Source organism: Ooceraea biroi, chromosome 6 (assembly GCF_003672135.1).
Source record: "Ooceraea biroi isolate clonal line C1 chromosome 6, Obir_v5.4, whole genome shotgun sequence".
NCBI classification, from domain to species: Eukaryota; Metazoa; Arthropoda; class Insecta; order Hymenoptera; family Formicidae; genus Ooceraea; species Ooceraea biroi.
Window position 1 is genome coordinate 4,409,209 of NC_039511.1, and position 13,504 is coordinate 4,422,712.

Consider the following 13,504-nt stretch of genomic DNA (forward strand, 5'->3'; position numbering starts at 1 on the left):
AGATTTGTCAGTCGGATTATACGTCATAATTATCGTATCTGTGTTCTGTGTTGTTCTGTGTTGCTCTATCATTTCTATTGACGATAGTTCGTTATTGATGACAGTAATTGTATCGTTATTGATGATAGTAGTGGTATCATTATTGACGATAGTAATTGTATCGTTATTCACGATAGTAGTCGTATCGTTACTAACAATATTAGTTACGAGCGTTGCTGGTGTAATATTACTCGTCATATTCTTAACAGTGCTGGTTTTAGTTGAAGACAGAGCTTGCACTATTTTATAAAATTCTGTGGTATCAGGCACTTCAGAGCCCTGTTCACTTGTGAATAGTGTCAAGGCAGCAGTACTTTGTGTCAGTTGTAACGGTGAGTTCGGTATAATCATGGAAGCGGGTAAATTACTGGAAGAAAAGACGCTTATAAGTACAATTTGTATTATAAAATTGATTCTTTATCGTGAAGACTGCTGTTTCTTTTTTTTGAAACAAGTACCTCTTTTTCTGAAGTGAATGATCGTATGCGTTGAAAACTTTTGCTATGGTAGAATTTTCCTCCTTCTTGCCCAGATGCACGGCGGACCAGCTGATGATCGACAGAACGATCAAAAATATCACAAACGACACGAACCACTGAGTCAGTCCGAAAACCATGATAAACCTGAGATTTCTCTTTAAAAGCACCTTTATATGCAGATTGTTTTGTTGAAACTTTTTTGCTTTCGTTACGATTCTAAATGTGTATCGCACAAAGAGAAAAAAATGGCTCAGCCATTGTAAAACAAAAACTAATCAACGATGTTTGACAAATTAATTTTACTTAGGAAACTTGGAATAACAAATAAAACTTTTTAACATGATAATATCGTATTATTATATAATGCTGTATAACATAATTAATAATAATAATAATAATAAACACTTTACTATACCATGCAAATATTTCCAATATATGATTATGTGTAAATAAGATATTTATTTCTACTGATAGATTTTTTTGCGAATTATTTTCATTATTTTTTATAATTATTATTTCATATTTGTTATTTTCTTAATAATGCTGCAGCATCTCTAATTATTTTCTTCCTTTATTGATTCAATGATAATTGATTGTTATTGCGTTTTAATAAGGACATGGAATTTAGTATAATTTGTGACAGTGTAAGTTTATTCCCCCAACGTCGACGTGATCCGGCTCGTCGGAAGTATTTGTAATAATACAAATATTGTAAATATTTTATTATATATATATATTTATTTGGTAAATGTTCGTGTTTATATGTGGTTATATTTTTTCTATATACTATTAATATGTCATTGAAATTCTTGAAATTATTGAAAGTTATCATTGATTTTTGAAACTGTTGTATGAATTGTTAAATTATTGTATTATATTATTGAATTGTTGCACTATAAACCTTGTACTGCTCATATTTCGACAAACGGGAGATTCTCTCAATTCTGGTCACCGAATTGTGGACGAAGGAGACGCAGTGAGAAGGCGACCGATGTGGACGGGAGCGAAGAGAGAACAGCGAGGTGTGTTTCCACCCATAGAACAGCGAGGATGGACGATGACCAGGGGCGTATGCCCACTTATATCGACTGTCAGCATCAAATATCGATTGACATCGATCCATCGAGGGCAAGGAACGCATGCGCAAATGACCGACGGCACCGTACCCGGTCTATGCTCGAAGGAGCAGGATCACCGTGTGGCACTCTTGTGATGGCTGTGCTTGTCTAAAGTTAACAGGATCCAGGAGTCAACTCCCGAGAAGCCGGATCGCCGTTTGATAAAATACTATCATCCGTAGACGGTTACAGTTGAGACTGCAAAATAATATACCCACTAAAGGCTGACAGAGTAAGAGACCTCCCGTCGTGAATTGTGAGTACTCTAAACTTGTACAATTCTGCCTAAAGCAAATTTATATTATATAGTATTGGAAGTTTCATCTAACTTTTTTATTTATTTCTCAATCATATCTTGTCGATCGTCTATATTATGTAGAGTATAGTATTGTTCCGATAGTCAATATTATATAAAAAGGGTCCTCCCAATTATCCACCCCCTGAGACCTTATTAATTTTACTGGTTTTATAAAAATCAGTTGGCGTCCAGTACATATATCGTCTTAGTATATTTTAATAAATTAGCGACCTGACAGCCGCGGACCCGGCCGCGTCAGGTGAAGCCGAGTAACAAAAAAATACCGGTCGCAAATTAATTATTATTATTAAACAAATTAAATCACTAAAATCAAATAAACAATAAAAATATCGGAAATGCGAGATTCCGCCAATATTTATTGCGCACGGATCATCGGAGAAGCCAATTCAATTAGTTATTGATTCAATTACAATCAATGTGTGTATCGCCGTGGAATATTGATTCTACGGTGACGTAAAAGTGCAGAAAATGGCGAGCGTGTTAAATATATACATTCATAAATCGTGCGGTATTTACCGTCTAACCATATTCTCATTTGTCACGCGCCATACGAAGGTATTGCATACTTAAAAATCCCATTTAAATTATACCAATCATCGCTGTTTTTCAAACGCGGCCGTATTTACATTATGCTCAAATCACTGAAGAATTAATACTTTTGTTTGACGGCGATGCATAATTACTGAAACGATTATGTACACGCTATTTCCGGAGCCGCGCGCTGGAGAATATTGTCCCCATAAAAGAGCCCCCCGTCCTAATTGTTTACTTGCGGTTTGCTCGCGATGGAAAACAATGCGTTAAAATAACCCCTGTATTCCCGAAAGAAACCGGTTTCCACCCGAATTGAGGCGACCGGGATGAAACGTGCCGCAAGACGAGCAAACTATAAAAGTTTCCACGGATGTACAACGCGTCTCTCTCTTGCATATATTGTATTTTACTGTATTTGTTGTTGTGTTATGTTATGTACATACGCCAAAAATCAAATTTACGCGATGCGAAAGAAAATTTTATGAAATCTTGTCGCATCGTAATCCTCTTATATGCGCGAGTTGGGCAAGAATCCGCGAGTTCCTCTGAAAAAGCGCGAGTTATATACGCTTCGATTTTTGGGTCAACGACCAAGGTCTAATCTACCCTAATAGTCGAAACGGTCAACTCGATGGTCCTTTTTAGGTAAGGGGAATGAATCCCTATTACCAAACATAGGACCTGTACGATCTGTCAAAGAAAGGGAGTGAAACGAGGGTAGTTAAAAATAAATGAAATTTGGTTTTGTCTTTTAAAACATTACTTCTGATATATTTCGTCAACTAATTACATAAATCAAATAAATGATTCCTACTAATACAATTGATTATAATTTAGAAAATGGATTGCTAATTTGAACATGATTACGATTCGTACGATTACATCTTCACCTGAAATTAAAAGCTACAATTTTGATTAACCCCTTCGGCGGCATTGACGCCATATGGCGCGAAAAATGTATGTGTCCATGTCGGCATTGACTCCATATGGCGTCCTTGTATTTTTTTCGATTGATTGGGCCGATCTTCATAAAACTTAGTACCCAAAAGCTTTTTGGGTCGCTGAATACGAATCCATAGTCAAAATTTCAAAATTCAAAATGACAGATCCAATATGGCGATCAAATATATTCATAAAACCAAAATTTGTTCGGAATGTTATTAAATCTGATATCTAAGGGTTTTTGGGATTGATGAATACGAATTTCAGATCACAATTCCAAAATTCAAAATGGCGGACTCAATATTGCGGTCAAAAAAGCAAAATCTATCTGAGTGTTATGAAAACTGGTATCCAAGAATTTTTTCAGTCGCTGAATTTGAGGTACAAAATTGCAAAATTCAAAATATCGAACCCAATGAAGTGGCACAAAATAAATAAAAACTTTTTTCACTGACTAAGTTTTTGGATGCATCTTTCCAAAGATAGTTTGGGTTCCCAATTCTAAGATACAAATACTTGTCAGTTTTTCAATTGTTCTTAGATAGATTTGGTGTTTTGACCACCATATTGGATCCGCCATTTTGAATTATGAAATTTTGTATCTCAAATTCGTATTCAGCGGCTCAAAAACCCTTTAGATACCAGTTTTCATAACAAATAGATCGATTTTGGTTTTTTGACCGCCATATTGGATCGGCCATTTTGAATTATTAAATTTTGTACCTCAAATTCATATTTCGCAAGCCAAAAAATCCCTAAATACAAGGTGTCTTTAAAATCCGATTACTTTTTTTTGGGTGCCACCAGGGGCACAAACAGTGATATTCTGTTTGCCGCTGAAGGGGTTAAAATGCCGGTACATTATAAAATCAATATAATTTAGTTGGATTTGAGACTATATAACCTTGATTTAATTCGATACAAATTTAAACCCTTTAAATTCTGCCAACGATTCTGTCGGCGAACTACTTTGTCCGCAATTAATATTAGCCACTTAAAATGGAAATAAAACGGAATAGACTTTGATTGAGAATTACGGAAAGAAACCACGAAGCGGTTGGAGGGGAGTAAATGAAATTAATATGCGACTTAGGCTTACTTTTCTTTGTACCGCTGCTTGGATGGAGTTGATCATCAATGAGTTAGATGAGGGGGCCAACCAGGCCAGAGATCCTTCGGATGGAGTCTAACACTGACTTTATTATTTTAGCTCGATGTCCCGATCACGGGAACGTAACAGTACGATATGCGGATTGCAAGCTGATCAAAGATTGAAGAGAGCCTCTGACCAAATTGTTCCCTTTATATAGGGCTAAAAGAGTGTAGGTGGGGGTTATTCTTTTCCCAGAAAAGAAAGGAAATACAAAAAAGTTTGTTTCTAACGAAACGTTCGTGGCTTTTGTATTACCGTGGTCTCTGATGGTGTCTGATGGATTTATGATAATGGGTACGGTCGAAGTCACGCTGCGAAGCGCTTCTATACACTTTCTATTCTTCTTCTCATTTGACAGAAGGAAAAGGATAGAAAGTGTCTAGAAGCGCTTCGCAGCGAGACTTCGACCATACCCATCGTCTTCAAATGTCAAAGGCGGCATTTGTTGAAGACCCTTCGCTGACCATATTGCAATCCATGTTTCGCGTTTCTTTTAGTCTATTTGCATCGTAATGTTTAGCTCCCATCTGCCCATGTATGGCAGTACTTCTCGGTATTTAAATTCGGTGGACTACTTTTATTGCCGTCAGTGGGTTACGTTTCCTAAGTATCGCTCCGCTTTTCCAGGTCTTGGAGCTGTCTTCGCTAAGTGATTCTAGCTACTAACTCTGGTTGTTTATTGCCTATCAAGCGTTCTGGCCGAGCGCAGCTGGGGTTGGAAAACTGTGAGCCTTATGGTTCGCGTAACACCTGTCCACTTGGCCCCTGCGCTCGTCCGGTCGTTCTTTCCGTGGGTGGGGATTAATTCCTATTTGTTACTTTTTCCTATTTCTAAGTTTAATATTTTTTTTATTATTGGAAGCGAGGAACCGTGGAGTCTCCTGGACGTAACACTGTCAAATGTCGATGTTCGGACATGAAAACTTTCTAATAGAAGGAACTGTGCGCTAATGGGATTTGCTAGACTTAAGACACAGTAATTGTTCTAATCAGAATCGATAGATCAATATTATTTATTCAAATTGTACGACCAGAATGAAATTCTAACTGAAATCCACTCTGATTCGAATTATAAATATTTTCCGCTCCATATTTATCAAGGTAACATTTTACATTGATTAATATGGAGAGATTTTGCACATTAATTCTAGAAGTACACTTTGGAAATTTCTGTGTAATACGTAATTATTACCTTATTATTACCGTATTATGTCATTAGGATCAATACGTTTTCAAATTATAATATGGAAAAATATACACAATATGCAATTATTGAGCACAGTTCAATTGAAGAGAAATACTGCAACACCTACCTACAGCGCGGCGTCTATAGCACGATGTTATCATCTCGTTTCCCCAGAAAATAAATCGTGGAAACATAATTTATTATAATAATATTATAATAATATTATTATAGTCGCTAAAAATGAAAAAATCCATTATTTTCGAGGGGCTGTTTCAACCCCTAAACGTGGAGATAAGCAGCTAAAAAAATTATAGGTCTAATAATTTTCTTTACACATATTCAAAGTCCATCAAAATCGGTGAGGGACAGTTCAAAACCTTCCCTTGTTAGTTGAAGGCAGAGCTTGCACTATTTTATAAAATTCTGTGGTATCAGACACTTTTCAGAGCCCTGTTCGCTTGCGAATAGTGTCAATAGGGTCAATAGGGCATCAGTACTTTGTGTTACTTGTAACAGTGAGTTCGGTACATCGACATATATAAATAGACCAAGCATTCTCTCTACAGCAGACCTAACCGGAAGTTGGCAGCGAGATTGAGAGAAAAAGCTGCCAACTTTCGCTTTCACGTTTTTGAGGGAATGCTTGATCTATTTATATATGTTGGTTATATGTGTTGGTTCGGTATAAATTATGGAAGCGGATAAATTACTGGAAGAAAAGACGCTTATAAGTACAATTTGTATTATAAAATTGATTCTTTATCGTGAAGACTGCTGTTTCTTTTTTTTGAGACAAGTACCTCTTTTTCTGAAGTGAATGATCGTATGCGTTGAAAACTTTTGCTATGGTAGAATTTTCCTCCTTCTTGCCCAGATGCACGGCGGACCAGCTGATGATCGACAGAACGATCAAAAATATCACAAACGACACGAACCACTGAGTCAGTCCGAAAACCATGATAAACCTGAGATTTCTCTTTAAAAGCACCTTTATATGCAGATTGTTTTGTTGAAACTTTTTTGCTTTCGTTACGATTCTAAATGTGTATCGCACAAAGAGAAAAAAATGGCTCAGCCATTGTAAAACAAAAACTAATCAACGATGTTTGACAAATTAATTTTACTTAGGAAATTTGGAATACAAATAAAACTTTTTAACATGATAATATCGTATTATTATATAATGCTGTATAAGAGTTATACATATAATGCTGTATAACATATAGTTAATAATAATAATAATAATAAACACTTTACTATACCATGCAAATATTTCCAATATATGATTATGTGTAAATAAGATATTTATTTCTACTGATAGATTTTTTGCGAATTATTTTCATTATTTTTTATAATTATATAATTTTATATTTGTTATACATGTATATTCGTTTGTAAATTTTATTCAAACGCAGCATAAATCCATCACTGATATCGTATAGTTAATTAATATATATCATATTATAATGTTATATATGTATAAAAATATATCAATATCTTTTATAATGCATATTTACGTATATACGTTTCAGTTAACAAATTTACGACATCTGTCGCGACACTTCGGAAACATGTGTACACTATCGCTCATAACCTGTCTTATCAAGCGCGCCTCGATAATTTGTCGATTCAATTTTAAATGCAATAAAATGCATGATAAAGCTGAAAATAATCAGTATAATAAGTAGTCTTTGATAATTGATATGTTATCGCATTCATGTTTCTGATAATATCGCATTTAAGTTATTGGGATCTCTTGTTCGTCTTGCACTTTTAGAACTTTGAACGCGCAAGCATGCTCGAGCATCGATGAACGAGAGATAAAAACATAACATGAGTGTAGAAAGTGTAACGAGGGAGAACGGACTTACGACCGCTGCGTGCTCGCTTGTTCGCTCGTAAATTACTTGCAATTAAGAGCAATTCAAGTGTTGGCGAGTCATATTGCGCGCTCCCTGATATTATGAAATCGGAGATGTGCAAACGCTCGATGAAATGCTCGTGCTGTGACATGAATCTGCAATAACGGAAACATAACCTCCTACTCAGGCTCGTGCAAAAAATAATCCTAAGGTGGGTCGAAGGTGCTATTGGTTCCACCGTAATCTACTTAAAAAAATAAGGAATAAATAAATTTTGCATAAATATATAAAAAATATTGGTAATACTAAAGAGTAGCTTCCTCACCGTTTTTGTCAGAACTCTGCAATATTCTATATTTTGATGCGAAAAGTAACGAAAACGGTGAAGACACCCTCTTTCAGTATTGCCAAAATATTTATATATTTATGCAAAATATATAAAAGTTTGATATTTTTTTTTCAAGATGCTAAGAATGTTCTTCGTGGCGACGTGCGATATTTTCTACACGGGACGATGATTCGGCACGTTTTGTCACACCGGATAATCGCGTATGCGAGAATTTGAAGCAGTGTCAGAAAGCAAGAAGCAACGCAGGAAGGATGTCGAGCTACACGAGTCTGATCAGACTGATCAGACGACGCCTGGTTCTCGGACTCATCTTCGCTCTGTCGCTCACGTATTGTGCCTTTTCGTTGCTCCGAAATGAGAAGGCAGGTACACTTTATGTATTGTCGAGGTAGGATTAAATCATTGAATTAATGATTAAGCAATCATTGAATTAATGATCGAGTATCTGAGAAACCGTGCGACACGACCAGTATTGTTCTCCGCGTCTCTTTCGTCACGAAAGAATTTCTGATTCCTGTTGCAGAAAGGACCGTTGAATCTGGATGGTGACGGGTCTGATCTTGATGAATTCGAGCCGATGATGAATGATAACAATGAAGATGTCGATAATGTATTCGCGGAGGAGTTGAGAGCGTCTGGCAAACCACCGTGGCAGATGGAAGTGCTTGATCCAGCGGTCAACGATAATGCAGAGAGTCTAGACGCGCTCAATTTGAATGAGAGCGACGTTTCCACTTACTCCTGCCGGAATTCCGTTCAGGTAAGCGACTCTCATCTCAGACAAGCCTTTTTTTAAATACTCTGACGTGGCTGTCTTACAATCCTCCTCCTCTCTCCCTAATTCTTTGTAAGGATTTCGCAAGGATGATGGCACCTTCATAGTGGACAATATTCCCTTAGGCTTTATTCTTGGCAAGCTTTGCCTTATAGAAATTTACATATTAGCTTCTTGGTCCGATCCATCCATCGTGTTGGAGATTGGGAGATGTAATAATGTTAATAATACTATTATTAACATTAACAGGGAAGAGGTCTGATAGTGGACGAGCATGGTGTAGTATGCACGAGGCACGAAGTCCTGTCAAACGGATGTTGCAGGCTTGAGCAAAAGCAAGTCCCGAAAAATGAACAGGCATCATCTGCGGTCAGGAAGGAGAGGTATAGCTGTAAGACGTGCAACTCACGCGGGTGCTGCACTATTTACGAATATTGCGTCTCCTGCTGTCTACATCCTGGCAGGGTAAGCGTCATCTTCGATTTTTTAAAAAATATATTTGAAGTTACGTAAAATGTAAAATATAGCAAAAGACGACATGCATAGTGCTCCGACAAAGAGATAATAATCTTATTCCGCAATATTAATTCTGTTCCAGCCAACTCAACAAATAAACCGAAAGAGCGCGTTGTCAAGCTCCGCGAAGGCGCAGAAGGATGGAGGAAAAATCGACGGCCGCAATCCGGACCGCTTTCAGATCTGCCTGGCCGCCTGTCGCACATCGAGCTCGAGCTTGCGGCACGAGAACACTTACAGAGATCCCCTCGCGAAGCATTGTTATATCCGGCAACCGTCGAAGTCCCATCAGAAACATCGTCGTAATATTAATTCATTAAATAATAACGGCGACAGTCGCGCCGTTGTCGTTACTTCTTCTTCTGTGGTGATGTTACTTGCCTCTCTGCCTTCCGAGTGCCATCCTTCTCCCGAGCATCGTGTCTACCACTCATCGAACGAATCCCGTATCAATGTTGACTGTCCGGCTCCCATATTAACGTTAACCCAACACCCATCGTCCGCATCGTAAGTAAAATATATATCTCGATTATATTAAGTCTCGAAAGACTTCTTTTAGTAAGAAGATCGAATCCCGCGCACGAGCGTGGACTTGTAGCGCCATATGTCCGCGTATGATATATCCATTCCGGAAAACTTTTTCTTCGCTAAGTCCAAAATCTCCTTCTGGACGATATTGTTAGCGTCCGGCTCCTGTTGCGAAACAAAGTCTCGTTAGAATCATCGTTTGGCTGGGCGTGATTATTCATGGACTTATCCTGTTCGTTCACGTACCTCGCTTATAGTGCACTCCGCTGCGGCGTAGTGGCAGGAGATAGCTCGCCTGGTCCGGGTCGACTTGTTGACACCGGATCCGTGAATGAGCAGCGGGTGGAAGAACACCGTGTCGCCAGGCTGCATCTCGAGATTGATCCACTTGATCGAACTGGGCAAGTCCTTGAAAGCAGAAGAAGGTTGATGGAAAACGATGCGTACGAGTACAGACTGAAATGAGATGTCTTACCTGTATGCCGTGGTAAAACTTGTTCACCTGTTCCTTCGGATAATCGTGGTGAAATACGCGTCCCCATTGGTGCGTCCCAGGCGCTACGTAGAGGCATCCGTTCGCGACGTCGCACAGTTCCATGGCCGTCCACGAAGCCACTATAAGGTCGGCTGGGCGCAACGGGAAGTAATAGAGATCCTGGTGCGGCGGATGTCTGCGAAATATTGAGACCGCTCGTTATGAATTTATAAAATAAATTCATAATAAAATATTTTTATGAGTGGAATAATGCCCGCTAAAAGCCATTAGACTCTTCAGGGACTCCTGCCTCTTTACCTGGAGGTGCCAAATCCGATGTCGGGCGGCTTCGCGATGAGCATACTGTGTATCGCCATGATGTTCGGTCCCGTGAAGCACTCGACTACGTCGAGGATCTTCTTGTGTTCAAGGTATAGACGGAACACCGAGTCTTGATTGAGGTCCTGTATTTTATTCACCGATTTCCTGTCCTTCACATCGTGCATCACTACGATTCCGTCTCGCGGGACTCTGCCCTCGACGATATCGTCGAATCTGAAGAGCAAAGAGAACGTAGAAGCGATCCCTGACGCACTCGCGTGGTGCTTTCAAAACGTTATATTTCTATTTCTCTCTGTTTCGATAAACGAAAATTCAAGGGAGAGGAGGAAGCGAGAAAACGCGTCTTCTCATCGAATTCGTACACCGTGCGTAATCGACATCAAACAGAGCTCGTGTTTGCAGTTTACTGTGCGGCAGTATTTCAGATATTTTGTACGAATGGTCAGGTATCAGTCAACGGAGATATCACCGTACAGCCGCTCGCGGTGTTTGCGTTTGCGTTAATAACATTCGACAAGTTTGCCGAAACTTCGAGCGCTCCAATAACAGGTACAGAGGATTACATGAGCATTCGCAATGCAAGATCATTCCGACGTCTCTGTGGTAATTACGAGGGTTTTTAATTTGAAAGCCCTTTTTAATACCTACGTGCCGACGTACATCGAAGAAATACGTTCGTTTCAATCGTTACCAGCGCGCATGAAGGGCCACGGCTGGTCAAAGGAAAAAGCTAACAATCCTCTCTTTTTTTAATATACGTATATTTGACACACGGCGGGTATCTCCTGTTTAATACAAAGCTGATCTGCGACACAACTCGAACATCGCACAAAAACTCATTACGTCATAATGGAAGCTTGATGCGCTCGTTTTGTACCCACGCGGTAAACGTACCTTTTGTGGCATTTATCGAGTATGTCCTGCGGTATTAGGCCAGGAAACATCAAGTATCCGTTCTTCTCGTAGAACGCTCGTTGGTCGTCTGTAAAGCGAATCGTTTCTTTCGTATAGCGGAAAATTGGGACAGACATGTTTGCCTAATGTTTTTATCAATGCTTCTTCTTATTCGGCAACTTCTCTTCTGCTGCTGGTGTATTCTAAAACATACAGAAACAAAACGTCTGGTTAGGTATTGTACTCTTATATAAGATGGAGATCGTTAGGAAAATCGTCAGAGAAAGTGCACGGTGAAGTGGGGATAGCTGCTATTAACAATGGATTTTGTGTAATAGTTAAAATACATCACTTTTACACTGTCACCGTTTTATTTGATTAACAAATAAAGTTAACAGCGATCTTTTCTTTCGGTGAAAATACGCGGATTTGAGCCGAAAGGATGATTAAGAAAGAGGAAGGAATAATTAGTTCTACAACTCAAACTCCATTAACAATAACTGGCTTCAATAACACCAAGATAATACATCGAGAACAGCAGTCGTAGTTCAGGTTCCACGTCGGAATTTTTCTTTTGGCCAACGTCTGAGTTGGATAGAGCGATAAGAGTATTCAGATAAATATAGTTACATAATTATTGGTCAACCAATGCCCTTCGAGAAGTTTATAACTGAGAATCAACTTAAAACTGTGCTAGCTAAAATATTCCTGTTATGATCGAAACACGCACGCTTGTGCTAAACATATTGTACGAGGTTTGATATCCGCGAATCCAATATTCGTTCTGCATAACACGCATAAAGTAGCTGAACATAAATTATATGAGCGATATAAAAAAGTGAATATGTTCTCCGAAGATGCGCACACAATATGAAAAAAGAAATAAAATTTATTATATTAATTTATTATAAAAAAGATCAAGATTCAGATAAATCAGTATATCATATGCACATATTTTCTGTGATTTCTTTGTTTGAAATCAACAATATTAATTTTGATTTTTATTACAATATAAATTATAGGAGTTTTCATGAAGTTGAATTAAGTTAATCAAGAAAAAAGAAAAGGAGCGTTTCATCTTTGTCGCTCGATAATAAGAGAAAAATTTTCCGATTTTTATATTTGCAAATACGATCTGTTCAGGCGGGACAATTGTTGTTTTTCATGCGTACTTGTATGGCAATTGCTCAGTCACAAGATAAGAACTGCGTAGCTGTGACTGTAAAAAAGTCATCGCTTCGAACTTGCTTTGCTGGTGATGCATGTCCCCTTGGACATCACGAATGTTTTCTGCGAATAATGCAACACGAGGGTGTATCATTTCACTTCAGTTTCTACTGCAACTTCCGCTTCATGAATATTTACTGCGTTCATCAAGATAATAATATCATATTGCACACAGTAGGTTTATCCCACAGGTGTTCCAAAATTCATAAATGTACACAGATTGCTCATAAAAATTTGCCGAGATCTGCATATCTATGGGTTCGCGGTGTTTAGCTTATGATACTTTATCATTGTTCCTTCAGTTGCAACAACATAGTCGCGAAGGGACTCGATACATCAGCTGTATGGCAGCGTCGTGAGAATAATAACTTCAACAAAATACGAATAAAAAGTTTCGATAATTTTTCGTGATCGAACTAATTAAATTTTAAGTTTTTAATTTTATATTTGACTCTCTTATGAAAAAGTGTAGAGCAACTTGTGTTGCCTACACATACTTATTAAATATTCCATTAAATTCTCTTATCAATATCCAGCGCCTTCGACTTTGCTAAAGGAGGATCAATATCATTTTACGGGATAAGCTCGTAAAATTGGTCGCGATGCTTACGGGCGGATCTAAAAGAACGACGGTAGGCGAACGTCACGATCGGAAGTGAAACGCTACCGATACCGTCAGATTTTGCAGCGTGTCGGCTTCGCACTCGACTCTATCACGCATACGTGCTTGTACCTGTCGAAACAGATCACGCGCTGTCAATTTTCC

The 13,504-nt window shown here is 38.3% G+C and overlaps 2 protein-coding genes across 6 annotated transcripts in view; one reads left to right on the forward strand and one right to left on the reverse strand.

The window, feature by feature from the left end:
• The first annotated feature begins 1,689 nt into the window (after positions 1-1,689).
• On the forward strand, positions 1,690-9,928 carry LOC105281664 (UPF0454 protein C12orf49 homolog). 4 transcript variants are annotated; one of them, XM_026970353.1, is made up of 6 exons: positions 1,690-1,892; positions 7,548-7,843; positions 8,097-8,343; positions 8,505-8,741; positions 9,006-9,221; positions 9,355-9,928. In XM_026970353.1, the coding sequence occupies exons 3-6, from the start codon at positions 8,233-8,235 to the stop codon at positions 9,781-9,783; spliced, it is 993 nt and encodes a 330-aa protein (XP_026826154.1). In that variant the 5' UTR covers positions 1,690-1,892; positions 7,548-7,843; positions 8,097-8,232; the 3' UTR covers positions 9,784-9,928. The 4 variants fall into 4 exon arrangements, with proteins under 4 accessions (XP_026826154.1, XP_026826155.1, XP_011341372.1 ...); XM_026970354.1 differs by lacking the exon at positions 7,548-7,843; XM_011343070.3 differs by lacking the exon at positions 1,690-1,892 and having other exon boundaries at positions 6,948-7,843; positions 8,097-8,369.
• Positions 9,784-13,504, reverse strand: part of LOC105281653 (phytanoyl-CoA dioxygenase, peroxisomal) — a 37,880-nt gene continuing 34,159 nt past the window's right edge. For both annotated transcript variants that reach the window (XM_011343049.3, XM_011343041.3), the window contains exons 2-6: positions 11,512-11,714; positions 10,594-10,830; positions 10,276-10,471; positions 10,047-10,208; positions 9,784-9,965 (exon numbers count right to left, since the gene is read on the reverse strand). In XM_011343049.3, the coding sequence (XP_011341351.1) occupies positions 9,828-9,965; positions 10,047-10,208; positions 10,276-10,471; positions 10,594-10,830; positions 11,512-11,648 (870 nt within the window). In that variant the 5' untranslated portion in view covers positions 11,649-11,714 and the 3' untranslated portion in view covers positions 9,784-9,827. The remainder of the gene's footprint in view (positions 9,966-10,046; positions 10,209-10,275; positions 10,472-10,593; positions 10,831-11,511; positions 11,715-13,504) is intronic.

What these genes read in the sequence shown, in the direction of transcription:
- LOC105281664 (XM_026970353.1), top strand. Translation starts at nt 8,233, where the DNA reads ATGTCGAGCTACACGAGTCTGATCAGACTGATCAGACGACGCCTGGTT. An exon ending in CGTTGCTCCGAAATGAGAAG is followed by an intron (nt 8,344 to 8,504) that starts GCAGGTACACTT and finishes TTCCTGTTGCAG; the next exon opens with AAAGGACCGTTGAATCTGGA. An exon ending in GCTGTCTACATCCTGGCAGG is followed by an intron (nt 9,222 to 9,354) that starts GTAAGCGTCATC and finishes ATTCTGTTCCAG; the next exon opens with CCAACTCAACAAATAAACCG.